The 13586-nt window shown below is 35.9% G+C and overlaps 1 protein-coding gene and 1 long non-coding RNA gene across 2 annotated transcripts; one reads left to right on the forward strand and one right to left on the reverse strand.

The window, feature by feature from the left end:
• Nucleotides 1-335: 335 nt before the first annotated feature.
• On the reverse strand, nucleotides 336-9192 carry LOC128196771 (uncharacterized). The gene is made up of 3 exons (XR_008249145.1): nucleotides 8775-9192; nucleotides 8573-8666; nucleotides 336-977 (listed from the first exon to the last, which is right to left on the reverse strand). It is a non-coding gene; the product is annotated as an uncharacterized LOC128196771 (long non-coding RNA).
• On the forward strand, nucleotides 508-1919 carry LOC108348010 (zinc finger protein WIP3). Its single transcript, XM_017587507.2, has 2 exons — nucleotides 508-1002; nucleotides 1458-1919. The coding sequence occupies exons 1-2, from the start codon at nucleotides 508-510 to the stop codon at nucleotides 1902-1904; spliced, it is 942 nt and encodes a 313-aa protein (XP_017442996.1). The 3' UTR covers nucleotides 1905-1919.
• Nucleotides 9193-13586: the final 4394 nt, after the last annotated feature.

Below are 13586 nucleotides of genomic sequence, written 5' to 3' on the forward strand. Positions count from 1 at the left end.
TAAATTTTTACAAACGCGCATATTAAATAAATTTGTATATATATTAGTAACCCCTCACAGAACTTAAACTCTCCAATTTCCCATTTTATTCACTACTGCTCTCTCCCTCAAAACAAACCGGTACCGCCCTCTTATCACAAGCCCTTCCCTGCATCTATCACACCATCTTCTCTTCTATTTTATTTTTCCTTTTTGAACTTACCAACTATTTCTTCTTCCCTCTCTCGTGAAGCCAACGAATCTTTCCCAATCTGCCAGACGACTACATTTATTAGAATTCAAAGTTGAGACTATTATAGAATTCCTTGCTAAATTTGTTGAAGAGGTTATGCGAATTTTCTTTGTAATAAATGAGTGAATTTAATTTTTGCTTGTGATTTTCAGACCCTCCTATTAAATCCATAAAGACAAACAAAGCCTCCATAAAGTCTGAAGACACACATATACATAACATAACCCTTTTCTGAGGAAGAGAGAAGATAATTCTCTAAATCCAACCAGGGTTTGATGGAGTGCAACAATAAGAATCTATACCTTCATGCTCCTACTTTCATTGAGTGGCTCAAACCATGTACTTCTCCTAACACAATATCTACTTCTTCTTCATCATCTTTTTCTTCTTCTTTTTCCTTCCCCTGGCATGACTTTGTTCATGAAACCATCCAATTCTTGCCCATTTTAACTGAAAAGGCCTCAAAAGATGAATACCATCATCAAAGTTTTGAGGTGAAAGAGGAAAAGCTTGAACAAGTCTCTGTGGCTTTGCACATTGGTTTGCCTGACAGTGCTAAAAGGCATCATGAGGTTGTTGATGATGATGATGAGAAGATGATTTTCCATGTCAAGGAAGAAGAAGCCTCCTCCAAGAGAAGCTTCCATGGCTGCTCCTTTAACCAAGAGAGAAGGTTCTGGATTCCAACTCCAGCACAGATCCTCGTTGAACCGATGCAGTTTTCTTGCTCCATATGCAGCAAAACCTTCATTAGGTATAACAACATGCAGGTTAGTTAAATTGCTTCTCAACTTCTCACATCTTAATTTTGAAACTTGATTTGCCAAGAAAAGTAGAAAAATATTGTTGAAGAAAGCTGCAACTGTGAATTAATCAAAGGAAATTAATTAGAGACAAAAGATCATAATGATGTCTAACTCAGTAAGGTTAACAGATGTTTGTGAAGAAGACAAATGAAGAAACTTCTATAAAGATGAAGTATGAACAGTACAAGTTGAAAGTTTGATCCATTTCAATTTTTTTGATATCTGTGGAAAATTTCTTTGTAGCAGACAACAAATATAAATATAAATGTAACTTTTGAACGGTAAAGATTCAGTAGAGAAATAAAAAGAAACTAATAAAAATTAACAGTTTTCCAAACAATTTTAATTAAGATCAATTAATGAGCATGAATATGAATGTTAATTCAACTCAACTGAACTTAATTTTTGTTGATTTTCAGCTACATATGTGGAGTCATGGATCAGAATTTAGGAAAGAAACACATGCACTGAAAGGAACACAATCAACAACAATGTTAAGGTTGCCATGTTACTGCTGCGCGCACGGTTGCGAGTACAACATCAACAATCCAACGGCGAAGCCTTTGAAAGACTTCAGAACCCTCCAAAGGCACTACAAAAGGAGGCACGGCACAAAGCCTTTTATGTGCAGAAAATGTGGGAAAACATTTGCAGTGAAAGGTGATTGGAGAAGTCATGAGAAGACCTGTGGCAAGTTGTGGTACTGCACTTGTGACTCATACTTCAAGAACCAAAGATCACTTAATAAGGACCATATTAGGTCCTTTGGAAAGGGACACAACCCTCATCCTCCCTTTGAAGCTTTAGAGGATGAGAAGGAATGCATCACTGGCTCTGATGAAGATGAGATCAATGCTCATGCATGATCTGATTAACATTCTACAGCTTTCTTCATTACCAAACAAAAAATCTGCAGACAAATGTGGTGGATGCAGTTATGGTTTTAGAACGTTGAGTAGTGGTAATTGTAGTAGATAGAGTTTGGTCAGTACCCTTGTGTTCAGTAACAAATACAATGCTGAGACATGAAGGCTCAGGGAAAGGTTTGCTACCGAGCACTTGCAGGGTGGTGATGAGCTATAAGTAAATTTGCATGCTTTTGGTTAGTTAATAAGATGGTGCCTTTAAGTGATGAAGTAAATGAGTTTTCTTCGCACAGTCATAGAGACAAAGTGTTATGTCATGTTTACTTTTCTGTAAAATATGGAGGAAATTTATCCGCTTCATTACTCAATGGTAACCCTCACTCTAGGACTTTATAATACCATGTAAAGTCTTGGTTAAATATTTCTTATGAATTTGCTGTTATATTTGGATGACCACTGTGTGCTACACTGCAGAATTTTCTTAGTCTTCTGTATGATGTTTTACTGCAGTTTCAACCTTAAACAATGCTAAATATGAAGCCAGATTGAGACATCTCCGTACAACTTTGAAAATTGATTTTGATCAAGTTGTTTATCCTATTATTTATCGAAAAATGACAGATAAACACAGACATAAAATGACCAATAATTAAAAGAGTGAAAATGATATCAAGAACATAGCTTTTCAATTAAATGAAACCTCATACAATTTTACACCAGTTTTATTACGAGTCATGTTATTTTTATAACAATATCTAAATATTTAGTTTTACTCTATTACTTATCATTATCCCTGTTTAAAATTACTATAATTTTTTTATTTATGTATATTAGATATTCTGTTTGTGATAATTATGCAAATGTAAAGATGTATGTGAAACATGATATAGATGGATGATGTGATGAACCCAACCATTTTCAGAAAAGAAAACATTCAATTATTATACAGAAGGTAACATCGTCCTAATCCATAAAGGTTTTGGACAATGTTTGCACCTTTCTTAGGAGTCTAATTATTAACTGCCCTTCATTTAAGGAACACTAGAAAGTGCTTATCTATAATGCACGATCCTTTTTTACCTTAACATTCCCCTTTATCCTAAATAACTTACGACAATGGAAAAAATAATCACAAAATACTCATGAATTTTAGAGTGCACACCTCCACACTGAAACCCGATCCTAACGCTTTTCAAGACTTTCCAGAAATTTCATACACACCCCTAATACAAATGTCTATCCATTCTCCTACATCCAATTTCACACACTTAAAGCCTCCTAACCAAATGTCCTATCCCTTCACAAACCACCCTACAATGATTTAGATAATTTGGAGACTTTTCCACATGAATAAACCCCTAGGAGCTACTCAAACACCCTCGCCCATGCTTCAACCTAAAAAAAACACCATTAACTCTTCTCTTACAATAATCATAACAAACCTGTCCGTGACCTTCTCTGTATTCTCAAAAAAAAACTCCATCTCCTAAACTAAACCCATCAATCCCTATCGGAAAAGCCTAACCCAACACCAGGTTACTCAATGGCTTTGAACGTCCATAACTCTATAATATTGTGTACTACAACCAGTCCATGATCAAGCATGCTATCCGTAAAAACATGCAACATAATAAATATATCCACAATCCAACCTTAAAGCAATGAATCATCACCCCTACAATTACCCAACACATACACAAATATGTTGGTTATTTACAAGAACCAATTCACAATTTTAGAGAAGTTCAAAATTATTAAGAAGTGGTCATTTTTTAAACTGTGTCACCACTAATTTAAATAAAATAGAAAATAAATTACCAAAAAATATTACAAAAATCATATTAAATAAAATATTGAGATTTTTTTATTTTTTGTTCAAAGTGATATAAAATTTTATTCTACCGTAAGAGTCCATTTTTGAGGCATGATGACTACCAAACATCCACCCCCACACGTAGATAGAGATCAATTACTAACATTTCATATGCCATATACACCTGTCACAAGCTCAATGTGCATAACAGTTTCAAGCACAAACAGACCTGCATAACAGTTTTCAAGTATATACAGATCTGCATAATGTGCATCTCAAAGATGCAATCACTAATCAATATCCATAGAACATCCATTAAGAAATAGAACATGCATTAATCCATAGAACATGTAATTTATAGTTAAAACATAAAACATATAGATGAACATTCACTGGTGGTCTAAATGCATGGAAAATTATGGAAAATGGAAAAAACAATAGTGAAACAGTTCGGACATGTTATTGAGGAAAAGAACAAAACAACAAATGAAACTAAGCATTTAAACATTAAAAGCATATTTAGTGCTTGCTTTGTCCATGATTAACTTAATGGGATGAGTGTGTACCCGTTTATGAACTCAGAGGACTATATAAAGAGTGAAAAAGAAGAAGTTTGGAGGTTGGTAACTGTCTTTCAAAAGCTTATTTTCTATTGCTACATCAACAACATGCTTTAGGATTTGCATGTTGGTGAACTACTTTTAGAATAAAACAAATATAACCTGATTTTCTATCCTGGTATTTTGAACTATATTCACATCTTAATTTTAAAGCACAACGTAAGCATCAAAACTTGTTTGACATATATCGATAAAGAGAAATATATTTAGATTTGTAACTTTAAGAGAAATATATTTACATTTGTAACTTTAGTTTAACCTAATTTAAACATTGTAAATAAATGTCAAATGTGCAACTGAATTTAGACTTCTAAATGTGTGTAACATGTTTTATATATTTAGAGTTGTATACAACACATTTAAAGTAACAAAATAAATGTGATTGAGTGATGATAAAAAGGTTTGTTAATAGCCCCTTTTCAAATGTTTCTTGTTGAAGCCGTAAGGTCAAACCAACCTAAGACACACACCCTGCTATCTAAGACCTTCACATTACTTCTCTTTCACTTAATCCTTCATGTTATCATCATCTCAATCTTAATTAGTCTATTACATACCTTAATCCATTCTTTCTTCATCACTTATGTCAATAGTTTGTGGATTAACAGTGTAAAGAAATTTTAGTTGGTTAATAAATTTGTTAACTTTTACAATAATTCTTTTTAAAAGTATTGATGGTGTATAGAAATAACTTTTAGGCTCTAAAATTTACCATGCATCTATTTTCAATATCCAGACTAAAAAAGAAATAATTTAAATTAAAAAAATTAAGTATTTTTTTCGTTTTGAAATTGTTATAAAAAATTAAGTTTCCTAAACTAAATTATAGTTTTTCTTTTTTACACTTTATCAAAGTTATGGAAAAAAAAGTAGTATAGTTTTGTAAAATTTGATCTGACCGTAGTAAACACATGTAGAAAATATTTTACATATATAAATAATTAGAAGCTTAACCGGCATAAAAAAAGGAAGAAATATCGAAAACCTCTGAGGAAATAGAAAGCTTATACAATGTTTGTATCTAGACTGAGCACCCACTTCAGTAGGCAACACTACAGAAACAGAGAGAAGGTGACAATACACCTAACATCTTATGGTAGCCTTTTATGATGGGGGAACACCCCACCACACTCATCAATCATTTCAACTCCCTCTCTTTCCTTCTTCCTCCAAATGTCAACTCTTCTACTTCTCTTCATTTTTCTTCTCAATCATCACTATTTATAAGGCTTAGTTTAACTGACTGTTTGCCATTATTTAAAAAATAAAATATCAATTTAAGGGTATGTTTATTTTAAATTCTATGAATGATCTTATCTTTATGTGTTACTAATGATACATATGTTTGCTTCTTCTCATACCTTCTTAATTTTCGATGTATGCATATGTGAATATTTTAGTCAAACAAAAAAGGTGGGGTTCATCTCTTTTCATCTTTCTTAGTAAAGACAAACAAAAAATGGGTAAGAAGACAATTTGGCTTGCTTAAAACATATTTTCTTCTAACAAAATAGACAGTACAATCTATGCAACCCCACGAAGATACCATGACTTAGATCAGTGACGTACAATACCATATTACCCAATCCCCTGTACCCAACAGGGAACCCTTTTTACTAACCTATCCCTGTTTTCCGTTCCTCCTTTTCTTTCTAATTTTTGGTACTGTTTCACCCATTACATACATATATATTATGGAGCTGTGTCAGTGAAACATTGATGACAGGTTGGTGCAGCCCATTTTATTATTGGTTTATTCACTATTAAACAATGACATTTATTGGTCTATTTATATGAATTTTAAGTTGGTGCAGCCCATTTAAGATAAATTCTTTTTCTTCCCTCCCAAAATGCTGTTATTGGTCACAGGTTTGATGGTAAGAAGTTGTTGGACAGAGACACAGGAAAGAAGATAATGTTTGTGGGGGACTCCTAAGTAACAAGCAGCGCCAGTCAATCACTTCTTTGCTTCACATTGCTCATCCTCAAATATGAGTTTCTTATTAATGATCACTAATCGGGATCTGCTCATCCTCTCACTATATTTTTTTCACAACACACACAGCAAGTTCATGTGTTTTCGTTTCCGGTGCTTGTTTTTTTCTGTTTACATAGCAAAGTTTGGAGGCTTTGTACTTCTTTCATTCACTTATAAATTGGTTCAACTTTTGCTACATTATAGGATTACATAACTTCAATCATGTGCTTGAAGAATGGGTTCTTAGTGGATTTGACTATTGATAAAGCAAAAGGCAGGATTTTGAGGTTGGACAGAATAAGCTGTGGGGATCAGTGGAAAGGAGTTAATGTTTTCATTTTCAATTCTTACCGTAGTTGGTCTCACACAGGACACTAAGCATAATGAAAATCCTTAGATTTGAGCTACCTTTTTTATGCTTTATCAGAGGACGTAACCATGTGGCTAATGGTTTCAATTTAATGATATTAAACGTGTTCCAACTACACAAAACAATCAAACCTTAGGTGGAATACTAATTCTGCACTACATATAGTCCATAGTTTTCTAGTTTCATACTAGACCATATATAAAGTGATTTAAACACAAATGAATGTTCAAGCAACTTTGTTTCATGATTATCATTGTCTTTAAACTCTAAAATGAGTTCAAAAAAACCCTACCAACATATCCATGAATGCCTTTTTAACACACTAAACACAGTCACATTTTAATTTATAACATATAAAAAAATGTTAATAAAAACATAAATATGAACTTAGATGAGAAATTACAAAAAAATAATGACTATGTACAGTACACAAGTGTGGGAGTGGATGAAAGAGTAATTTGAGAAAGATGGAGGCCAGAATTACATAGCATAGATTGATGCAACCAAAGTCCAAAAGAAAATTAGAAAGGGGGAAGTTGAAGGGGGCCACACCCATGAATTGTTTCACAAATTCACTCAGAGAAGAAAAGTAGACACATCCAAAATACCACCCTCTGTCAACAATGATGCTTCACGTTTCTACCACTCATAACCCACGAGGACCAAACTGTCATCAAACTCATTACTTTTCCCCTAACAATTATTATTATCTCAACCACATCTCCTTCTTTTACCAACAAAACCCGTGCTTTAGTATACACACTACCATACACATTTCCTCATAATTATTATGATTATTATCAATATATATAATAACGTAAAAATAAACACCAACAAATCTTCTAATTAGCTAACACTTGATTCTCAAACAGAGGCTGTGCCACTAAAAGAACCCTCCTACAGTATAATGACAATGCTTAACACCCCTCCATCCTTTTCTTTTTTGCCCTATTCTGGAAGCTTTTTCATGATTTCACATTGCAGCATTTGATTTAGTAAATATTTACAGCCAAAAACTGAGAATGACAGTCACATTAGGTCCTTTTAAGAGGATTCTGAAGGGAAAGCTTGTGGAATAATGGTGATGACGAAAACTTTCTAGAAAAGTGTCTTAAAATATCATGGAAGGCTTTTCATCTATATGTATGATATAATTATAAGCTTTGAGGCTTTTGTAGTACATTCTTATATTATAAACTTGAACCAAATTTAATATTTAACATACTTTTGTAAGAAAAATATAAAGTGAATAATACCTCCTTTGAATTTCAAAACCAACAACATACACCATGATACAATGAATTGGACTAATACTAATCAGAACAAGCTTTTGTGTGTTAGCAGACAGCAATGGGAGTGCAGGACAGAAGGAAAATATTGTACTCACAAGGTGGACAAGGCAATGACTGCATTTGACTCAAAAAAACATTAGTCTATTACCGTGGCAGTGCAGGCAAAGGCACCAAAATCTATTGGATGATGCATGAGTTGACTTGCTACTAGGATTTATAGTTTGGACCGCTACCTACTGTTATATTATCAACCATTTATAATATATAACATTATGTGTACGTTGATTGAAAGCAAATGAATGGGAGGTTTCAAGTTTTGCGTACTTAGAGCACACACTTGCAGGCATTAGAAACAAACGCAACTGTTACAACAATTGCCACTGTTGATCAAGCTTCAATATACTCGTTTGCTTTTATTTTCCCTAAATTACGGTTAAGGTTATTTAAACCTTTTCACTGCTAACTAAATTCCTTGCCCCTCATTCCAATTAAAAACCAATCTTTCTCAATCAAAGATCATACAATCAAGCCACAACAACATCAAACAATTCAACAACATTGAAACTCATAATGAATTTTTAAACGCCCAACTTACCTTAACCGAGATAGCCCTTGACGATGCAACCTTTGTACACCACCACGGCGACGCCCCACAACGGCCACTCCAACGAAGTCCGTCAACCAAGTTCCTTCAATCATATACTAACAAGTGAATGAAAAGTAGATGAAGGCAGCAACACTCTCTACGCTTCACCAATATCAACATCACAGTGTGCATGAAGTTGTGTGGAACTTACCTCTACCAAGAAACCGCTTGACGAGCACGACAGCGACGGAAGCCCACAACGTCCCCTCCGGCAAAGTCCCTCAACCTCCACACCTCCAGCCGTCAACGAACCAACCAACCCACCACGAACCCTACCACAACACTCCCCAAACAACCACGCAGCGTCAACCAAGACCGACCAACGCACCACTCACCACCGTGACGGACAACCACCGGTCACTAACCGACAACCTCACGGAGCGTGAAGCAAGGGAGGGAAGTGTTTGCAGAGAGGGATGACACAGACACACACGACGAAGCTCAAGTGAAATGAAATTGGGGATCGAATGACCCAATTTGGGACTTAAATTAACGTGGACGTTACCGATGGCTAATTACCGAAGGCTTAAAAGCCTTCGGTAAAAGACCCTCGGTAAATCGGGCTTTTCCAGTAGTGTATGTATATAAGCGTGTATATAAAAATAGCCTAAGTCGAACTACAACAAAATATCCAATTCTCATCCATCAATTCATGTCACTCAAAAAAAATATATGTTAGTAGTATTATGAAAAAAATATAAAATAAAAAATTTACAAGTTAGTCTTCACACCAATCGAAAAAAAAATTGATAACAAGATAGTTGATGCAACTTGTTATATAAGTTAGATCAGAAGTTTAATATATTTGACAATAACAATGACATATATTGTATTTGAAGTAAGATTATTTAAAAGATTCATGGAAGAGCAATGTATTTACAAGGTTTAAAGGAAGTTTATGATACATCAAAAAGATAGAATTTTTTTATGATCGTAACACTAGTATAGTTTAATGAATAGGCACCGGTTATTTTCAGTCATGAACATCGGTTCTCAAACCGAGGCATACGTAGACGGGATAAAAAGTATTCGCCTCGGTTCTCTTTACTCGAAACGGTATCTAGGATTCAATTCGGTTAAATGAACTCAGACAGTATCAGTATCAGTTCTTTTAGTGGTAGATGGTATCCTCATCGTTCCGCTTAGTTAGGACTCTCTTTCGGGGGAGACTCATTGATCTTGCAAGAAGCAGAAATGGTTGGAGACATGAAATTCTTTGAGTCCTTTGAACAAACAGCTGGTGATCGAACCTTCAAAGTTTTCAAAATTTGATCTTTCCCATTTTTTTTTGTCATGCAAGGAGTCTAGAAAAATCTGCAGAACACCAACAAAGCCTCTTCCAGAAAAATTTGCAAAATAAGTAGAGATTGGAAACGGGAAGACCATGGCGACTGGATGTGAGCCTCCATGTGCGAACACTGAATGGGAAGCCCTAAATCAAAATCGCGCCTCCACCTGCAAACCACAATCAGACCTGCATCAACCCTAATCGCACACGGCGACGGCATGCTTTAGGGATTCTAGTGACGGTGGTGCGATTAAGGGTTTTTGTCGCAGAGTTGCAGGTCCGGTGATGGTGATGGAAGAAGATTGAAACGCGGTGGCTGGCGCGATGGTGGAGAAGAGGGGTTACTATTTTTTGATCTGTTTGAGTTTCCCTCTTTGTAGGTGATGGTTGCACGCGACTTGGAATGGTTGCACGTTCTCCGGTTGACGGCCATGGATGTGCTCATGGCAGAGAAGATGAAGATGGTGGTCGCGGCGTCCATGGAGTTTGGACCAGAACGAAGGAGCTGTGGTGGTGGCTTGCAGGTTTGCGTGTGGTGGCCAACAACGTGGTTGAACGACGGTGCTTGCGACGAACCTAACGGTTGGTGGTGGTGGCAGCCTGATGCTAGAGTTTGGAGGAGAGGAGAAATCGTGAGGTGGAGGGTGAGAATCACGAGAGTGCGATGTGCGTGAGGCGGAGTTTGGTTTCTAACCTAAGGGTACTACCTCGGTTATATTTAAAATTGGTGCCTAAACCCTTTAAGTGCATCAGTTATACAGCAAACCAGGGTCTAAACCATTTAAAATTCATATTATATGCCTCGGTTGGCCTTCTTTTCGAGGCAGTAACATCTATAGGCATCGGTTCATATATAATCGAGGCATATAACCACTCAATAATTACTGAAATGCCACCGCACTTTTATACGCTTCGGTTTCAATAGAACCGACGCGTTAAAAAAGCCTTTTTTTACTTGTGTAACAATAATTAAACTTGTTAGCTATATTAATAATGATTAGATAGGAGATGTAATAAGAAAAAGAACACAAAAATACACATCTTATCTAAGCAATAATATCATGATCTTAAAAAAAAATAAATGCAATGCTATAACTATGAGCAACTGTAAATTGCCTCTTAATACCTTCTTGCTTGAAGAATGTTAGAAAATCACCATCATTATATTCTCCTCCATTATCTGTCCTCAAGCATTTGATCCTTTTTCCAGTTTCAAGTTCCACATGTGCTTTGAATTCCTTGAATACTGGAAACACATCTGACTTCTTCTTGATTGGGTACACCCATAATCTCCGGGAATAATCATCAATAAATGATACAAAATACTTTGCTCCTCCCATGGATATTTCTGGTGATTCCTAGACATCAGAATGGATTAAGTCAAGTACGTGCTTGCTTCTAGCAGTCACTTTAGCAAACTTCAATCTATGTTGCTTACTAGTCACACAGTGCTCACAAAACGGTAAGTTAACTGTTTTGAGCCCAAGCAGGAGATTATGATCAACAAGAATTTTCAACACTTGTTCTGACATGTGACCAAGTCTGTAATGCCACATCATCGTTGCTTCTTCTTCTTTTGTTGTTGCAACTGATGCATCTGCTTCTTGCAACGTATCTCCCAACAACATGTATAGATTGACTGCGATCTTCTCTGCTTTCATCACAATGAGGTTACCTTTCACCATTTTTAGGATTCCGCCTTCAATGTGAATTTTGCACCCAAGGTCATCCAATTGTCCAATAGACAAGAGGTTCTTCTTCAATACCTTCACATGTCGAACTCCTTGAAGAGTGCGTACTGTACATCATACATTTTGATTTTGATGGTACCAATCCCTTCAATTTCTAAGGCATGATCATTCCCCATGAACACAGATCCTCCTGAGACAGGTTCATAAGTGTGAAACCAATCTCGGTGTGAAGTCATATGTCATGTCGCGCCTGAGTCTATATCCAGGCATCAGAAAGTTGTCCTTTTCTGCCTTTAGAACTAACTTCTGATTCACTATACAAGATTTCTCCATATTTAGAAGTTTTTGCAACACAGCCTTGAGAGCTTGATGCTTCGAAGTTCTTCCCTCCACTCTTCTTATGCCAACAATCTTTTTTCAGATGCCCCCTCATGCCACAATTGTAGCATTTAAAATTCTTTCTTCCTCGAGACTTTGATCTACCATGATTTTGACTCCCACTAGAGCCACGTTTCGTTGATCTTCCTCTCATCATCGTTAAAGCTTGTACTTGCTTCGAACTTTCTATCCTGCCTTTCTTTTTCTTTTGCCTGGATTCTTCTTCAAGAATAGCTCAAGCAACATCATCAAAGGATACACGACCACTAGTGCAAAAAGGACTTTAGACGGTTATTATTTTGGGCTTTTAACGTCTGATCTCTGTTCGACGTCTATATGGGTGACGTTAATGAGATGTCGGACCCTTTAGGTCTAACGTCTCTATAGACATCGGACCTATATAGGTCCGATGTCTATATAGACGTCCGATCTATATAGGTCCGACATCTATATAAACGTCTGATCCATACAGGTTAGACGTCTCTGAGGTTGCTCGTGACTCATGGTGATTCGAGTTTACAACTTTATATTTTAGTTCAAGAGAATGTATTGTACATTTTTTTATTGGATGGTTTTAAAAACATTGTGGAGGGAATTGAAGGAGTACAAAACGCAAGAAATCGCTGCCATAGAACGCCACCTAAAGACACGAGAATAACTGCACCAAAACCCATCGAAAACACATTTTAATTGGTTCAAATGAAAGATAATGCATCAAAGAGTGATGTAATCGGAGTAAAATTAATTTAAAACGGAGCAAAAGTGAGAAAACGAACCTGAAAATCATAACCCGTAAAGAAAATGCAACGAAGATGATGAACAATACGCATAACGGCTGTCTCGCATTCACGGTGTTTTAATGCCAAAATTTAGACGTCGGTTCCCCTAATTAACAAACGTCTAAAGTGCTTCAGAAGTCCGAGTGGCGAGATTAGACATCTAAATGGAGTCAAAAGGTGACTTTTTAAATTTTTGGATTTAGGGTTTAGACGTCGGTTCCCCCAATTAATAGACGTCTAAAGTGTTTCAAAAGAAAAGTAGAAAGTGTTGGAATACTCACAAATACCACAAACCAGTTAATTGACAGATATCAGGCGACAGAGTTCCATTCAACATGTTTTCTCGCAACCCACTATCACATGGTTTTATATACGAACAGTAAAAACCATGTAAGCTTTCGACCATTATTTATAAAATACAATGCATAGTATAAGATGTAACAAGAAACATGTAATAGCTGAAAATATAAAGAAAGACTAAAGAAGAACTCACAGGTACTGCAGGACTTCATTCCAATAGAATAGCCTTGGAATCTCACCAGTGAGTCTATTTCGTGTAAGATCGCTAAAAACATAACCATACAATTGTTATAACATTGTGAAAAGCTCCAGTCATGCAGTTATAGCATCGTAACATAGCGACATGTTAACTATCACAAGACTCACGTTGGGTCAAACGTTTGATTTCTATACGGCAAAGATGACAGAGTGGGAACTTACAGAGTCTTCAAGTTAGGAATTTGAATTAAAGTTGAAGGGATAGGTGATGGACAAATTTATGAACACCAAAATATGATGTCACATTGGGAGAAATTCCCCGGATCTAG

This window comes from Vigna angularis, chromosome 5, assembly GCF_016808095.1.
Source record: "Vigna angularis cultivar LongXiaoDou No.4 chromosome 5, ASM1680809v1, whole genome shotgun sequence".
NCBI lineage: Eukaryota > Viridiplantae > Streptophyta > Magnoliopsida > Fabales > Fabaceae > Vigna > Vigna angularis.

Excerpts from the sequence above, each read along its gene's own strand:
- LOC108348010 (XM_017587507.2), top strand. The coding sequence starts at position 508 with ATGGAGTGCAACAATAAGAATCTATACCTTCATGCTCCTACTTTCATT. Across the intron at positions 1,003-1,457 it reads TTAGGTATAACAACATGCAG|CTACATATGTGGAGTCATGG; the intron begins GTTAGTTAAATT and ends GTTGATTTTCAG.